This window comes from Tyto alba, unplaced genomic scaffold (genome assembly GCF_018691265.1).
Source record: "Tyto alba isolate M040663 unplaced genomic scaffold, T.alba_DEE_v4.0 Super-Scaffold_17, whole genome shotgun sequence".
NCBI classification, from domain to species: domain Eukaryota; kingdom Metazoa; phylum Chordata; class Aves; order Strigiformes; family Tytonidae; genus Tyto; species Tyto alba.
The window spans coordinates 15,141,051-15,155,167 of record NW_024881279.1 but is presented as its reverse complement, the minus strand read 5'-3'; the positions used below and the strand labels follow the sequence as shown (position 1 = coordinate 15,155,167).

General features: G+C 38.8%; 1 protein-coding gene across 6 annotated transcripts in view; it reads right to left on the bottom strand.

Moving 5' to 3' along the window:
* GABRA1 (gamma-aminobutyric acid type A receptor subunit alpha1) overlaps positions 1–12,353 on the bottom strand; it is a 44,751-nt gene extending 32,398 nt beyond the window's left edge. The window contains exons 1-3 of one of the 6 annotated variants that reach the window (XM_033006026.2): positions 12,232–12,353; positions 8,846–8,933; positions 4,926–5,038 (exon numbers count right to left, since the gene is read on the bottom strand). In XM_033006026.2, the coding sequence (XP_032861917.1) occupies positions 4,926–5,038; positions 8,846–8,919 (187 nt within the window). In that variant the 5' untranslated portion in view covers positions 8,920–8,933; positions 12,232–12,353. Of the gene's footprint in view, positions 1–4,925; positions 5,039–8,845; positions 8,934–11,035; positions 11,179–11,207; positions 11,577–12,231 lie in introns of those variants that run through there. The other 5 variants (XM_033006036.2, XM_033006007.2, XM_033006017.2 and 2 more) reach the window with 5 other exon arrangements.
* Between the last annotated feature and the right edge of the window lie 1,764 nt (positions 12,354–14,117).

Sequence of the window (14,117 nt, the reverse complement as noted above, 5' to 3'; positions counted from 1 at the left end):
ATTCCACTTAAGGACAGTCACACTCAATTTTTATAAACATTACACAGGAGAGATCAACTGATAGCTTTTACTAATAGCATAAACCAAGCATAATTCTGTTCAATAGTGAAGTAATGTTGATAATCTACTTGAGATGATCTAATAGGTATTTGATCCAACCATAAAAGCAAATTTCATTTAGGAAAATTCTGATCTGCCTAATCAAACCCATTCTTTTTCTTCTCAGTTCCATATTAAACAACCTTTTTACTACAAAACCCCTCTCAAAGGGATAAAACACATTTACAGTTATTCTAAGTTAAAAGGTCACAGACCTTGTGATATCCTCTAGTTTTAGAGAGGGGATGTGTGCACTGCAAAGGTGATAGTCTTAAAAAATCTGTAGCTGTACCTGATTCCATGTTAATGACTCTCAGCACCAGGCACAATCAACCTGCCCTGCGCAAGCTCACCCTCCCTCCACTGTGGAACTCCACATCTGCCATGGTGGCATCCCAAGGCTCGTCTCTACTCCCTACATGAAGACAACCCAGAAGAAAAAGCAATGGCATATCCATTTTTCCAAGGAACTTATTTTTTCCACCATTTTTCAATTCTTTTAATCTCACACTCTGAATATAGTGACTTACTAGGAGAGGTCACCAAACACTGAGCTGAATTTTCCTTCTTATTTGACTCCTTCCCAGCACTATCTGACCCTTTATTTTGTTCAAGATTATGGATTTGAAAAGAGAACAGCATCTTTGTTATTTAGCCTATTTTTGATCACCCTTGATCCTAGGATCCATATAGTTCTCACAGAAAATTATGCTATTACCTAAATGACTTCATTGTTTATTTTTTCCCTTAACATCTAACATGATTTGCTCTTTTTCAGCTTCAATACGTTACTCTGCAATTCTTCCTCCTTGCTTTCTGTAAATTATTATCCTCTCATAGAGTTAATAGGCGTTCTTTAGTGTGATTCACAACATTTTTACATTAATTTTGCAAGTTCTATTTTCCAGGCATAAGTAACTGTAAATGTAGTTATTTGTCCATGTTTATGGATGAATCAACAGATGCTATTTCCTAGCAATGTCTGACTAAGTGACTAGGCCCACATGTGAGGGAGGTAAACATCTAAATAACATAATTTATATCAATAACTATTTGTAAATGGTGCAAATGTGCCAATGCATAACGTAGTGCTGCGTGTTTCTTTTAAAGAAAAATCAGATTAATTTTCACCATAATGATATTTTTAAAATAATGAGCATATTCAATCGCTATAATTTTTCCCTGTGTGTCACCTACTCCATTTTTTTAACATTCTTATTAATGAGAAATAATTCCTTCTTTGTTTAATGGCAAAATGCTCAGAGCTGCTCACTTAATTTCGTATATGGCCTTAATGGGTTATGTGACAAATAATAATTTTCATTCCCATACCCTTTTTGGAGCATATGTGGTTTTTAGTTTTCCTTTTGAAGTGATACCTCAAAAAATCTATAAAAAGGAAAGGGAGGATTTAATCTAGCAATGATTCCATGCATGCTGAAAGAGTGATTCAAAATTCAGCACCTCTAAATTTTTCATTATCTTAATGCTCCACCTTTTAACCTGGCTTTCCAATGAATATATAGTATAGCTCCAACAATGCATCTATGTAATGAGATCTCTCCAGGAGCTTGTTCCTGGCTTCATGGTGCCTTATCTGCCTCACCAGGATATTTCTACCAAGCAATGAAACTGTTCACCACACTAATAGGAAGTTTGCAAACTTGGGATAGAGAAATATCATGGCGTTTATTTCAAAAAGGAGGAAATTACTCCTATAAATGAGTAGAACAAGATCAAACCTCTTTCACAATTCATTACAATTTTTCAGTAAACATACCTTTTTGTCACTGAATTCTTCATGCATACACATAAACACAAGGAATGAGAAGCAAATAAACTGACTGAAGAAACCCTATCATCTACCTTTTCTTCCATAGGTGAGAAAGAGATAAATTGGTTCTCTTCTGTTTCTGTTCATGTACAGAATTCTGTTTTCTGTAGGTCTATATATATGAAAAACTGCACTACAGAAGGAGAGGTCATACAGGGATAAACAGAGAGTTTTCTTCATTCTGCCCCTTTCTGTAGAGGAAAGTAACTGTACCATGCAATGTTTTACTTCACCTACTGTTTCTCAGAAGGCATAGAAACAACAGGACAGACAATTCTGGATAACTGGAACAGTGCTATAGTGTAATCAGTAGTACACAGATTTACATTGTACATAGTACATAACAGCGTAACATTTATCAACATCACATGTATGTATGATGGTCTCTGCTCTCTTAAATTCTCCAGAAGCTACAACACAGCTAATATGGAATTAATGAGTTTTAGACCTAACTCTATATATCTAAAAATTCTGTTATATTGGTAGCTTTCTTAACTTTCTCTTTAAATAAAAATCATGTTCTGATTGAAATATTTAATAATAAGCCATCACTGACGTTGGGAAGAATAATGAAACCACAGCTCTTCCATATATATAACTGAAGGCTACTGAACTTCCAACTCTTAAAACCGTGCTATACTGAATATATTGATTTAGATTTCTCACTGGATATTTTTACATATGGAACATTTTGGAATACATTTCTCTATTAGACCAAGTCTAAATCAAATGTGTCAAAATTGAGTCATCTTGAGGTTCTTGGCTCATATTTAGATACTTCAGCAAGGTTTTGTAGAGGTGAATTTCAAAATTCCTGAGCAAACCCTTTATTATAAATTGGTACTAGGGTTGAAAACATTGGCCTAGATGTTTGTCCCTAGTTTTTGAAATCTATAAATTATGTCTTTTGAATAAAGCATTATTCAACAGTCAAAACAATAAAGCTACTTTTTACTACATTAATTTAGTGCCCACTATTTCATCAGATGTGGGATTTTTTAGAAGTCTTGGTACTCTTAATTCTAGTATTCAACGCTGACAAATATAACAGATAAATTAAATTTACTCTGTTGAACTGACACCATGAAACTATAATGTATGGAGCCACAGGGAAATTATGATGTTCAAGGTTCTTGGCTACAGGCAGGAACATGCAACGCAATTCAAAAAAGGAGGGATGCAAAGATTATTTAAACTTCTGTCACCCTTGGTTAAAGAAAATACTCTAATCCTGCCTTCCTTCCACCCCATATTTCCCGTGCTTCACTCATTTTTGCTTTTAACTGATAGTGATGCAGATGGCTATTGAAACTTGTGAAGAGACTCATTCCCTCTGGTAACAGGTACATTAAACAGTCTTTCTCTCAGGAGTAAATTTTAACTGGCCTGGATGATCCTTTCATGAGGTACGCAGACCTGTTCTCCCAGTACACCCGTGAAGTCTGGCTTCAGAAACACATATGTAAAGACACATACATAAGACTCTCTACTGATGTGCTTAGTTCTCTAAATTGCAATCCAGAGAATGAGAGAAAATCCTTTCCCTGCATCTCCTTTTATTTGCTCTTCTAGTAACTGTTAAACAAATCATAATGGCTACAAAACTCATATAAGAAATCATCATATGCTCAGATTTTTCTTCTAGACATGTACCAGACTCTACACAGTTTACAGCATTTCATTTATTTATTGCCTTCTCTGTTATGTTTATTTACTATGATATAGTAGCTACTGAACTGTACAGTTGCATTAATCAAAGATTAAGGAGCATTTGTTTCTACACTAGTCCAAGGGTTTACAAGTAAGCAGGCAAAATTACTGGTAGATTAAAAGTGTTTCTTATTTTGTTGTGTATTATCTGAAATTGCACACAAAAATTTACAGACCAACCCATTTTTAAATGTGTTAGTTACTTCATAAGCAGGAATTTTCTTTAGCCATTCCTTGAAGTCAGTGAAGTCAAACCATTGAAGAAGTTGACTCACGATTCAAAAACTTTTGAAAGATGGTAGCTTCAAACAACAGAATAAGCTTACTCTTAATTACCTTCCATTTCATCTGCAGGTGATGGTATAAGAATTCTTAAAGTAATACCCTGTTGTTCTTATAACGCAGCTCCTCTGAGAGCTATTATATGAAAACAGGATGAACTATACTTTGTGGGATGGGTTGCTTTGTTTTATATTACCTGAAGAGTCCATAAGAAAACAAAGAAAAAAAAAAAAAAAAGACATTTGAAAGAAGTAAACCCAACCTTTCCATGCACTGGAAACAACAGATTTGTGCTTGTATGTTTAGAACTTTCATGTTAGTGAACAACAAGCTTTTAAGACCCAATTTGGGGATTGTGTCACAGTAGAACAAATGGAAGAGTGAACATAGGGATGCTGATAAAGACTAAGCTTTGTAACAAAGATTTTATAAAGATGTAATTGCTATATGTTTTTATACCTTTTTATGGATTCAGTACCAAGAGCAGAAGAAGAAAGACATTTTTACCAAGCTGTGAAGACAAAATGTTACAGGAACAAATCCTGACATACTGAAGTAGAAAAACAATCTTATAAACTTCTATAAGACTTTTATGACTAAGGTTGATTGATGCTTTCACTTTTAAAACCAAATCCTCTTAAAAGATAGTCAATTATAGATGTGCTGTTTAGGCCTGGTTCATAAACTTGTAATTTGTCAGGTCACAGGCCATATTTTATTATCTTTTAGTCTTCATACATTTAAAGTTTTAATACGTATTCAGAGGTCTTCTTGAATTGTGAACCATTTTCTTCTTCTTTTGGGCATAAGTGTAAGAAAACTGGGTGTGTGAAAGACAGACAAGGTATGGCATTTTTAAAAAAATAGATATTATACATCATCATTATTTTCTGTGTGTATATATATACACAGAATTAAAACAAGTGTATCATGGAAAAATAATATTGTTTTAACTGATTTTTATCTAACATGTAACCTTGAAAATTATAATACAACACACCTCCTAGTCCTGGTCTCAAGCGGTTATCATAACCATCCAGCAGACGATCCAATATTCTGGTAAATACTGTGGTGTTGTCTTTAAGTTCATCTTGTGATGAGGTTTGTCCATAGCTGAAATACAGAACAGTTAACACTGAAAAACAGTAATCCACCAATAACCTTACAAACAATAATTCCAAAATCTGTTTAAGCTTGCTTATACTGGTTTATGGTCACAAAGTCTCTTCCATAAAACAAGACCATAGCGCTTTATAGAGTGCTTTCACTTAAACATTTTCTTCTTCAATTATAAAGTTTTTATAAAATCATAGAAAATCAGTGACTCTCTATAAACAGTGAGCAAATATATCAGTTCCTTAATGTTTATCACATTATTCGTTAGTGATTATAATGTTCTACTATGTGTGTTTCCCAGTAAAAGGCTCATCTGTCAGCAAAAGATAATGTTTAATTCCTAATAGTTATAAAGGGTTTGCATACAAAGAAAAATACAGTAATGCAGAACACTGACACTTAAGTACTGAAAACAAGTACTAAAACAAAGATAAAACATAAAATACTGAGATGTCTTCTTTATGAATATAGAAGTAAATCAAGTGAATGTGCATTTTCATAGCTCAATATATAATTTTGTTTTATTTTATTTCCCATTTTCCTTTAGCAATTAGTTTTGGAAGAATACCTCTAATGTTTCTTTACGAAAGTTCACAAACCCATCTGTTGACATGGAAATGTCTCATGTCTATAAAGGTTCACTTACCCGTCCCTAATGGATATCTCTAACTCAGCCAAAGGTCCTGAAACTTTGCTTGGGCAAGGATAAAATTAAGCTCTTTGAACTCAGCTGCCAAAATCTTACTTCCATCAGTACAAATCAGAATGAAATCCTTGGGCTTATCTGTTTGTCTGCTGTAGATGACATCAGAATCAACCTTTTTCTTAAATCTGAAACCTTTACCAAATACCCTGTCATAGGTGATTCCCTTAATCAAAGATTACAGTTGTCTTAAAGCCAAACCCAGTATCATTTTTCCATTCATTTCTGGGAAGACTTCCATTATAAACATGTGTAGTCATCATGACTACAAAACTCATGAAGTGGCAAAACCACTGCTTTTCAAAACATCATTCTGTCGCACATGTTGCTACTGAACTGAATAAGCAGCGCAGTGCCAAAAACTCGGGTTAGGATCATGTCTAGTTACAGAAGTGATTCTTCTACTGGGCAGCTGGTTGTCCACGGGGCTACGGCGATGTGCAAGTCTCTGCGCTCCGCCAGTTGCTCCTGCTCTAACCAGCAAAGACCGACTTATGAGGTATATAGTGCTACATGAAATGATCTGGTCCTACTAAAATACCTACAAAATTATTATCTGTAAGCTGCATCAGTCAATCATTCTTCATGTATCCCACACGTATATTCCACTTGTATCACATACAGAGAGAAGGAGGAAAAATACCCTGAATGCAAGTACTCTGGAAATGCTTCCAAGTTATTTTGCAGTACAGGTTTGAATACGTAACACTACAGATTTAAATGAGTTTCAGAATTGACACTCATAGCAGTTTTACTAACTTTTGTTTTATTGCAATAGGATGTGACTTTGTAGAGAACAATTTTCAGGGTTTTTTTAATACATAAAAATCACAGTTTCTAATGACGACAAAATAACAGTTTTAAAAAATACTATGGATTTCCTCTAGCTGTATTATATAATTACACTTCATTAAAAATAGGTTGATTTATGTTTATTCTTCATACCTACAATTCAATTTTAAGTCACGGACGTTAATATTCTTTTCTTTTATGCTTCCTATATGTTACCAAATAACAAGTTCTCCTGCTGTCTCCAGTGAGCATTATCTTTCAAAGGATCATTCCTTATATGCCTTAGGTAGAATTGCAACACAGGACTTTTCACTGGATTAAATTTAATATTAACATTCACTGTCAGTAAACAAGCTGCTGTACATACATATCTCAAGGATAGCAGAAGGTCATCAGGCTTAAGGTGGCAAAATGATAGAAAAACACTTCAGAAATTTTAGTGGTAAATAAATGAGTATGTTTGCAGAAGAGGCATCAGAAAGATGGACTAGTGGCAGTGCAGTCAGAAAGGATGCAATACAATACACCGCTTCCATTCTGGGTGTCGCATTTGTCAGTGCCCTCACCTGTTCTTCCCACCATTTTATCAGAGGTAAAAAGCACTGTTAGGGCTGGTTTAAACTGACATATGGTCACAACAGGAAGAGTCTGAACATTTGTGTACATACAAAGTGTACTGTAACTCCACAGGGATTGTGATTTCTCTTTCAAAACACACGGATGAAAATAGTCCTAATGTTGTTTTTTTTTTATGACAAGAAGAATGATATGGAAAGACTGTGTTTTTCTGTATCACAGACGATTTATCTAATTCAGCAATTGTTTTTTATCATAAATGATTAACAGCACTTCAGAAGAAAAGGCAGGGAACATTACTCTGACAAAATGGTTTTAAAAACAGATATATTTCATGTAAGCTGTGTACATTTTGAGGAAAGAGTCACTGTATGCGATTGTATTTTCATATTAAACCACAGTATAATAAAAAACTGTGCACTAACTCCATCTACAGGTCATTATAATAGTGACACACCGGATAATTTTTAAACACTAGTCCAAAGCATTTCAATTCCCACTTTAAGAATGTACATGCATACATTATAGTTATAATAAATATATGTACACATATATATGTACACATATCTACATAAAGAACATGTTTTCACAAAATTATCCATCTAGGCCATATGAAGTACTTCATGAATACTTTAAATATAACCTTTCTTAATATATTATCAAAACAAAGGTATTGCTTCTAAAATGTCATGCTTATTCAACACAGCAAGTGTTACATGAATCATCCCCTTTTATTATTTTTCTTTTTTTTTTAGAGGAAATGATTGTGCAGGTGAACCTTTGCCCTTTGCCCCCTCCACTCTATTTAAAATTTTCAAGGTAACCAGCAAATAAGTTCATCTAGAGCTGCAAATGCATAAGGAGACACTATGGAGATCAAGGCACAAATGCATCTTTTAGGGATCACTATTGACAATACAAAATTTCTATTGCTTTTTGGTCATTAGGTAGCATTATTGATAGGACATTAATAATTATTTTTAAAATACAGAAATATATGTGTGAGTCTTCTTAAACACCTTTACTAAATTTCGAATTGCAGAGAATACTTCAAATATACTCCAAATTGTTTTATAGCCTTTAGTTAACCTACTAGTTGTTATGATTACAAACTGTTTGTAATACTAATGCTATTTTTAGATTATGATTTCAGCATATATTCTATAAACATTCAGTGCAGCATAGTCTTTCAAACATAAACTGTTATGGGGTCTGAGTTTACAAGTTCTTCTTCATCCTAGTAGTCTCCCTTCACCGGGAATGTCTACTTTGGATTTGCAAAACCAGCTACTAAGTTAGGAGATAATCCTGACCAACAAAGAAGTGAAAGTTTCACCTCTGCTTGCAGGGACAATAAAGTTACTAAATAGCACTTAAATGAGATTTTTAAAAAACTTAATTACACTTTTTTTTTCCTCTAAAGAAACTTGCATTTCTGAGCAGTCATTATAGAAGAGTAGAAAGGATTGCACAGGTGTTTAAGAGGTAGTTTAGTTTCAGTTTGTTTCAGAAAGCTTTTTTTTTCTTCATAATATTGAAAAAAAGATGTTATGCAAACAAATTGCAGTTTTCTTTCAGTCTTCCCTTAGTTAGATTTATCTGGGATTTGAACAGAGATTAACTTCCCCCAATACACTTAGTAGTAGTGCAGCCCATACAGTATTTGTCTTATGCTGCTATGTTAAATTAAAGGTTCCTAAAATATGTTGATGCATTAAAAAATATCTCCCCACCTTCTTTCAGTCAGTGCATTCAGAAGGAGGCTCCAGGCCCAGAGGCAGTCACAAAGCACCAGGACCCTCTTCATGGTGGGCTCTGAAACTGGAAGGAAAATAATCATCAACATCCTCTACATTAAAACAGGTACTGTGGAAAAAAATGTCTAATTTTGGAAACTTTTGCAGAATAATTTCATGTCAGGCAATGACCTCACAATACTACACCTCACGTCGCTCAGAATAAGGGAGCACAGCATTGGCTGTTCTCATGTTTACCTTCTACTTTTAGACACTGAGGCTTAGGGTGGGATTTATGTTGCGGTAAGGGTGTATTCTTGTTTGCATTATTCCTGAACTTTAACAAAAACAATTATGAGTTAAGGCTGCTGTCCCCAAACTCTGTGGCAATTCTTACTCACTTTCCTCCTGTGTTGAAAATGTGACAAGGCACCTTCATAACATTTATGGATAACCAAGTGTAACTGTTTTTTGTTTGACTTGAACCAGCTCGAGTCCTTCCAAACCCCTTGGAAGGTGTCAGTGTGTGGCAGCGTGACGGAGGAGAGTGGTGCTTCCCTCACAGCCACTGCTTTGCTTTGATGTGATGGAAGTAACTTTCTTCCACAGATATTGCTATTTTCCTCTTCCCTGAAATATTACCATCATAGAAGGAGTAAATTGATCAGATTTTGACTCTGTGATCTACTGCTACATATGCACACTAATATTTTTCTTGGGCTAAAGGGGACAATGCATAATAAAACCATGTGCTGACAACCTACACACCATCTCCTAAATCTCTACCAGCCTCTGACTGCTGCTAGGAAATGTTTTTGCATTAGCAGCCTTCTCCTCCTCTCCAAATGTCTCCTGTCCTCTCTCCAGACTTCACTGAGTTACTCTCAGTTTACCCTTGACTAAAAAGTAACACAACTCAGGTTTCTTTTGCTTTCTAATAAACCATAAAATACAAAGTTAGCTGGTATTTGTAGAATCAGTGTTCCAGATTCAACTGATTGCCCAGGAGATGCTGCAGGTCCCTTTACATTTCTATAAACTGTGTGCTGGAATCCAGTTGATTTTTAGTATTCATTACATTAAATACGGGCAACAAAATATGAAGCCTGTTATTTTCCCCCAGTAGTGAATTGGAGTTTTTTTTAAATGCCTGAGAAAATGAAGCACTGTACAGGGAAATGTTGTTGTACCTTTAAATAAAGATACCCCATTTCACTGCACACTCTCAGGGACAATTTAAATCAATAAAATATCATTCAAAAGCGGTATGTAAGCAATGAGATATAATTAACGCATTTATAGACAAATGATCGGCAGATAAGGATTGAGTGGGGCTGAGCCAATCTGACTGGATAGGAAGGAGCTGGATGTGGCAGGGAAGCCTGGATAAGGATCTTCAGGGACCAGGCTGCATCTTAAGTTGCCCTGTGATCAGCCCCCTTACAAAGGGAAAAGCAACATCTGTGGCTTCAAAAATCGCCTTCTCCCGGTCCTGCCAACTTCTGCCTTTGCAAAAGGCTCCTCGGGATAAAGGATGGAAAGTGAATTATTCTGAACTATCTTGATCTGTTGAGCTCCACGCCCGACCCCCCCACCCCCCCTCCAACACCACCCCCCGCTTCAATAAACCCATACAGGCACTATAAATCCTGGAGAATTAAAGTTTCTTCCAGCTGAAAAAAGCCAATGTTAAATACTTTCAAGGAGCGTTAAACACCAGCAGACCCCAGCCCCTGGCCTCCCCCTGCCCGCACTGCCTGGGAAACCAGCTCTGGTTTTCCCATTCAAAATGGGAGAAAGAGCCACGCTTCTGGGAGAATTTCAGCAGCGCCCACTGGAAAAAAAAAAAAAAAAAAAAAAATGGGGGGACAGGGGGGCATACTGATGCATTTTTGACTCCCAGTGAGAGATTCGCCCATCTCTCAGGCGCAAATGGAGACTTGTTTTCCTCCCGGCATTTCAACTTTGTATTTCCCCCTCACCCTGAGAAAGCCACCCCTCCCACCGCCTCCCTCGGAAAAAAAAAAAAAAAAAAAAAAAAAAAAAAGCCCCAAAACCAAAAAATCTTTTCCGAGCGACCGGTGGAAATCAGTCCACGCTAAAAAATAAATAAATAAGATAAATTACAATGCCCATCGATCGCTGCGGATTTTCAAGCTGGAGGGAGAGGAAAAAAATCACACCGACCCGGCGGTACCTGCGAAGAGGGGAGAGGAGCCGCCTGCGCGCCTGGACGCGGTGCCCGCAGCCGGGAGCGCCCGGCGGGGTGCGGGGGTGCGTGCGCGGGGTGGGTGCGTGTGCGGTGGGTGCGTGTGCGGGGTGGGTGCGTGTGCGTGTGCGAGCGCAGAGCCGCCCTTACCGGGAGCCCCCCGGGCGCGGGTCCGCGGCGCCGCTGCCCGGCTCTGCCCGCCCGCCCGCCCGCGCGGAGGCTGCGCGGCTCCGGCTCCGCCGCTCACTCCGCCTCGGCCATCGCCGCCGCCGCCGCTGCTCCGCTCCTCCGGGTTTAGCACCCAAATTTCTCTTCCCAATATTCCGACCGCCGCTATACAACAAAAGCTTTCTCTTTACCAAGACAGTAGTAATACGTCCCAGGGTAAACCGGATGTGAAATAGGCTGTGACTTCATGCCAGAGAGATTTTATTTTAGAAAGGAAGGTGGTACCAAGCTCTCATCTAGAGACCAATCCGCCCATTTTTTATATGCAGCACAATTTAACTTCCAGTGCTCTCGCCCTAATCCCTTTCTCTCTGGCTGCGGACTCAAATCCTTCTACAATCTGCAGCATTATTATTATTTGGGGGGGGAGGCTGCACGCCTGGGGGGAGCCTGGGGGGAGTCTTTAGACACTTGCAGTTTACAAACCAGTCTATTTTAAGGGTCGTACATTAAAAATATAACGGGTCTGCGTTAACGTTCAGCCTTCGAGCAAATATTTAATCGCGCCATAAATATGAATGAAGGCTAGCAAGCAGTGTAGAGGACGCAGCACTACGCGCGTGTGCCTATAGACTGTATATACCTATAGAGACCGGGCGGTAGCCTACGGATGTAGCCAGACGGGGACAGAGATGCTGTGCAATCCTAATTAAACCCAGGTAACGTGCACTTTGGGCGAGACCCGTAGGCAATCGGCTCCAGGACCTGGTGGCTCTCCCACACTTTCACACGCCTGTTATCGGTAGGTGCCACGTTTGCCCGGCGCGGCCCCAGGGCTCTGCCGAGGGCCCGGGGGCTGCCACCCCCCCTGTCCCCGCTGCACCCCCCTCCCAGGGGCCGCCGGGGGGGTCCGCAGCCGGGACAGCCCCCGCGGCGGGAGAGGGGCTCCCGCCTGCCCCCCCCCGCCTTTCCCCCGGACACGCGTGGTGGCCCGGCCCTGGCCCACCTGTGATCACCGAGGGGCACGGTTCTGCTTGAAGGTAACGTCAGTTTAACCCCCGGCCAGCGACCGAGCTCTGCTCGGGAGGGAGCAAACAGGGTGGGCTCGGCGGGTGCTGATACTTCTGCGGAGGAACGAGGAGAAAGTTGGATGCATCAGGTAGGGCAAGGTGTTGGGTGTGCGGGGGGAGCGACATGCTCACCTGCCCCCACCGGGTACCGTGGCTTTAGCTCAAGGCACCTTTCATCAGCCCCAAGCCTTCTGCAGAGATGTCAGACACTGCTAACTGCCACAAACCCAGCGTGGTCGGCCGTCTTAGCTCTGTTTAGTGTAAAGATATAATGAACTCCTCAGTCCACAGTATCTGTTACTTATGAAGCACTACCAGCATCTGTGGGGTGGAAAAAATCCTTGTCATATGCACCTACTGGATTTCAAATACTGTCTGTTTTCCCTCTTTCCCTCTCAATGCCATCGCCGATCCAATTTCTGTTCCCTCCTATGATGCTGCTCCAAGGGAGGTCAAAACCTGTATTTTGTCAGAGATAACCTGAATTGGTATCCTATGGTACAGTTAAACTATCTGTTGCAAGCTTTATTCAGATTTTTAGATCAGATATTGCACATTCTGCACATCCTCATGAAATACATGATTTGTTTGTAACAGCATCAGAAGGATTTGATGTGACCCAGCAAACCAATGACATTCATAGCTAGGGCTGGCAATAACTTCCAAGGTGGCAGTCATTTTGGATAAATGCCTGACTTCTAACAGTCTAAACGCTGCAATGATTTCCCTAAGCACAAGGAAAATAGAAATTTTGTTTATCGAAGTCCCCTAGTTCACAAAGTTCACCCAGTCATTATGATCAGCAGTAAATATCCACAGGTTATTTTAAAGACTTACAATGCAGTTTTTGCTTAGTTTCCTGACATTTCCAACGTAGTTCATCTCATTTTGATTCAAGGTTGTTAGCAGTGCACAGAGAAGTAGGGAACAGAAAAACCTACTGACTTCCCAAGGAAATTATAAGCAGTGACTTTTCAAATCACTAGCGCACAGACACAATCTTAGTGGCTAGATGTATTTTCCAAATATGCAATGTTTTCACCTTCATTTGCTCTTAGCTAACATAATTTACTATGTTTTCATTTTTGCACTGAAGCATGAGAGAATTTTGCTTAAGCAACAAGTTGAGGTCCTCAGCTGAGTTTACAAAAGCAGCACAAGAGATTTTTATTGAAGTACATTGATGCTGCGTGGCTGTAAAACCATGGAGATTCCTTGCCCTGTCACTAGGGTATTCATTATATTACCTACAGTGACCTTAATAATTTTTTTAAATTGGTAATATATGTTTGCAAAAATAAATAAATGTTCAACATAGCTCCAGTATTCAATTTTCCCCTTCATTTCTCATGAACAAAGAAATTGTAAGTACATTTGCTATATGTGTGTGTCTGTGATAGGTAGTGAGGCAGGCAGATGGGCTGAGAAGTGAATGACTGAATGGCTAGAGGTTCATGTACCTCTGTGCACTAAAATCTGAGCCAGTGGGCAGCTGAAGTAGTTTCAGAGCCCGTGAGACATAACCTTGCATCCTATACTTTTCTTCCTGACTTATTTTTAATTAGCATATAAACAATGGCAACTGGTTTATTTTAATAAAGTGTCAAGGGTTACACAGGATGGTCTTTGCCTCCATGGACACAATTGCCATCTGCCAAAGGATGATACGTTGTTCTGAGTTCTCCCTGGGTGAAAATATTGACCTAAAATTGGAAGTTGCTCATTCTCTCTCTAAATCTCATCTGCTCAGAAAGTAGGACAAAACTATTTTTCCTCCATGGCTGAGATTCCTGTCCATCAGTGCTCACACGTAACCCAGATT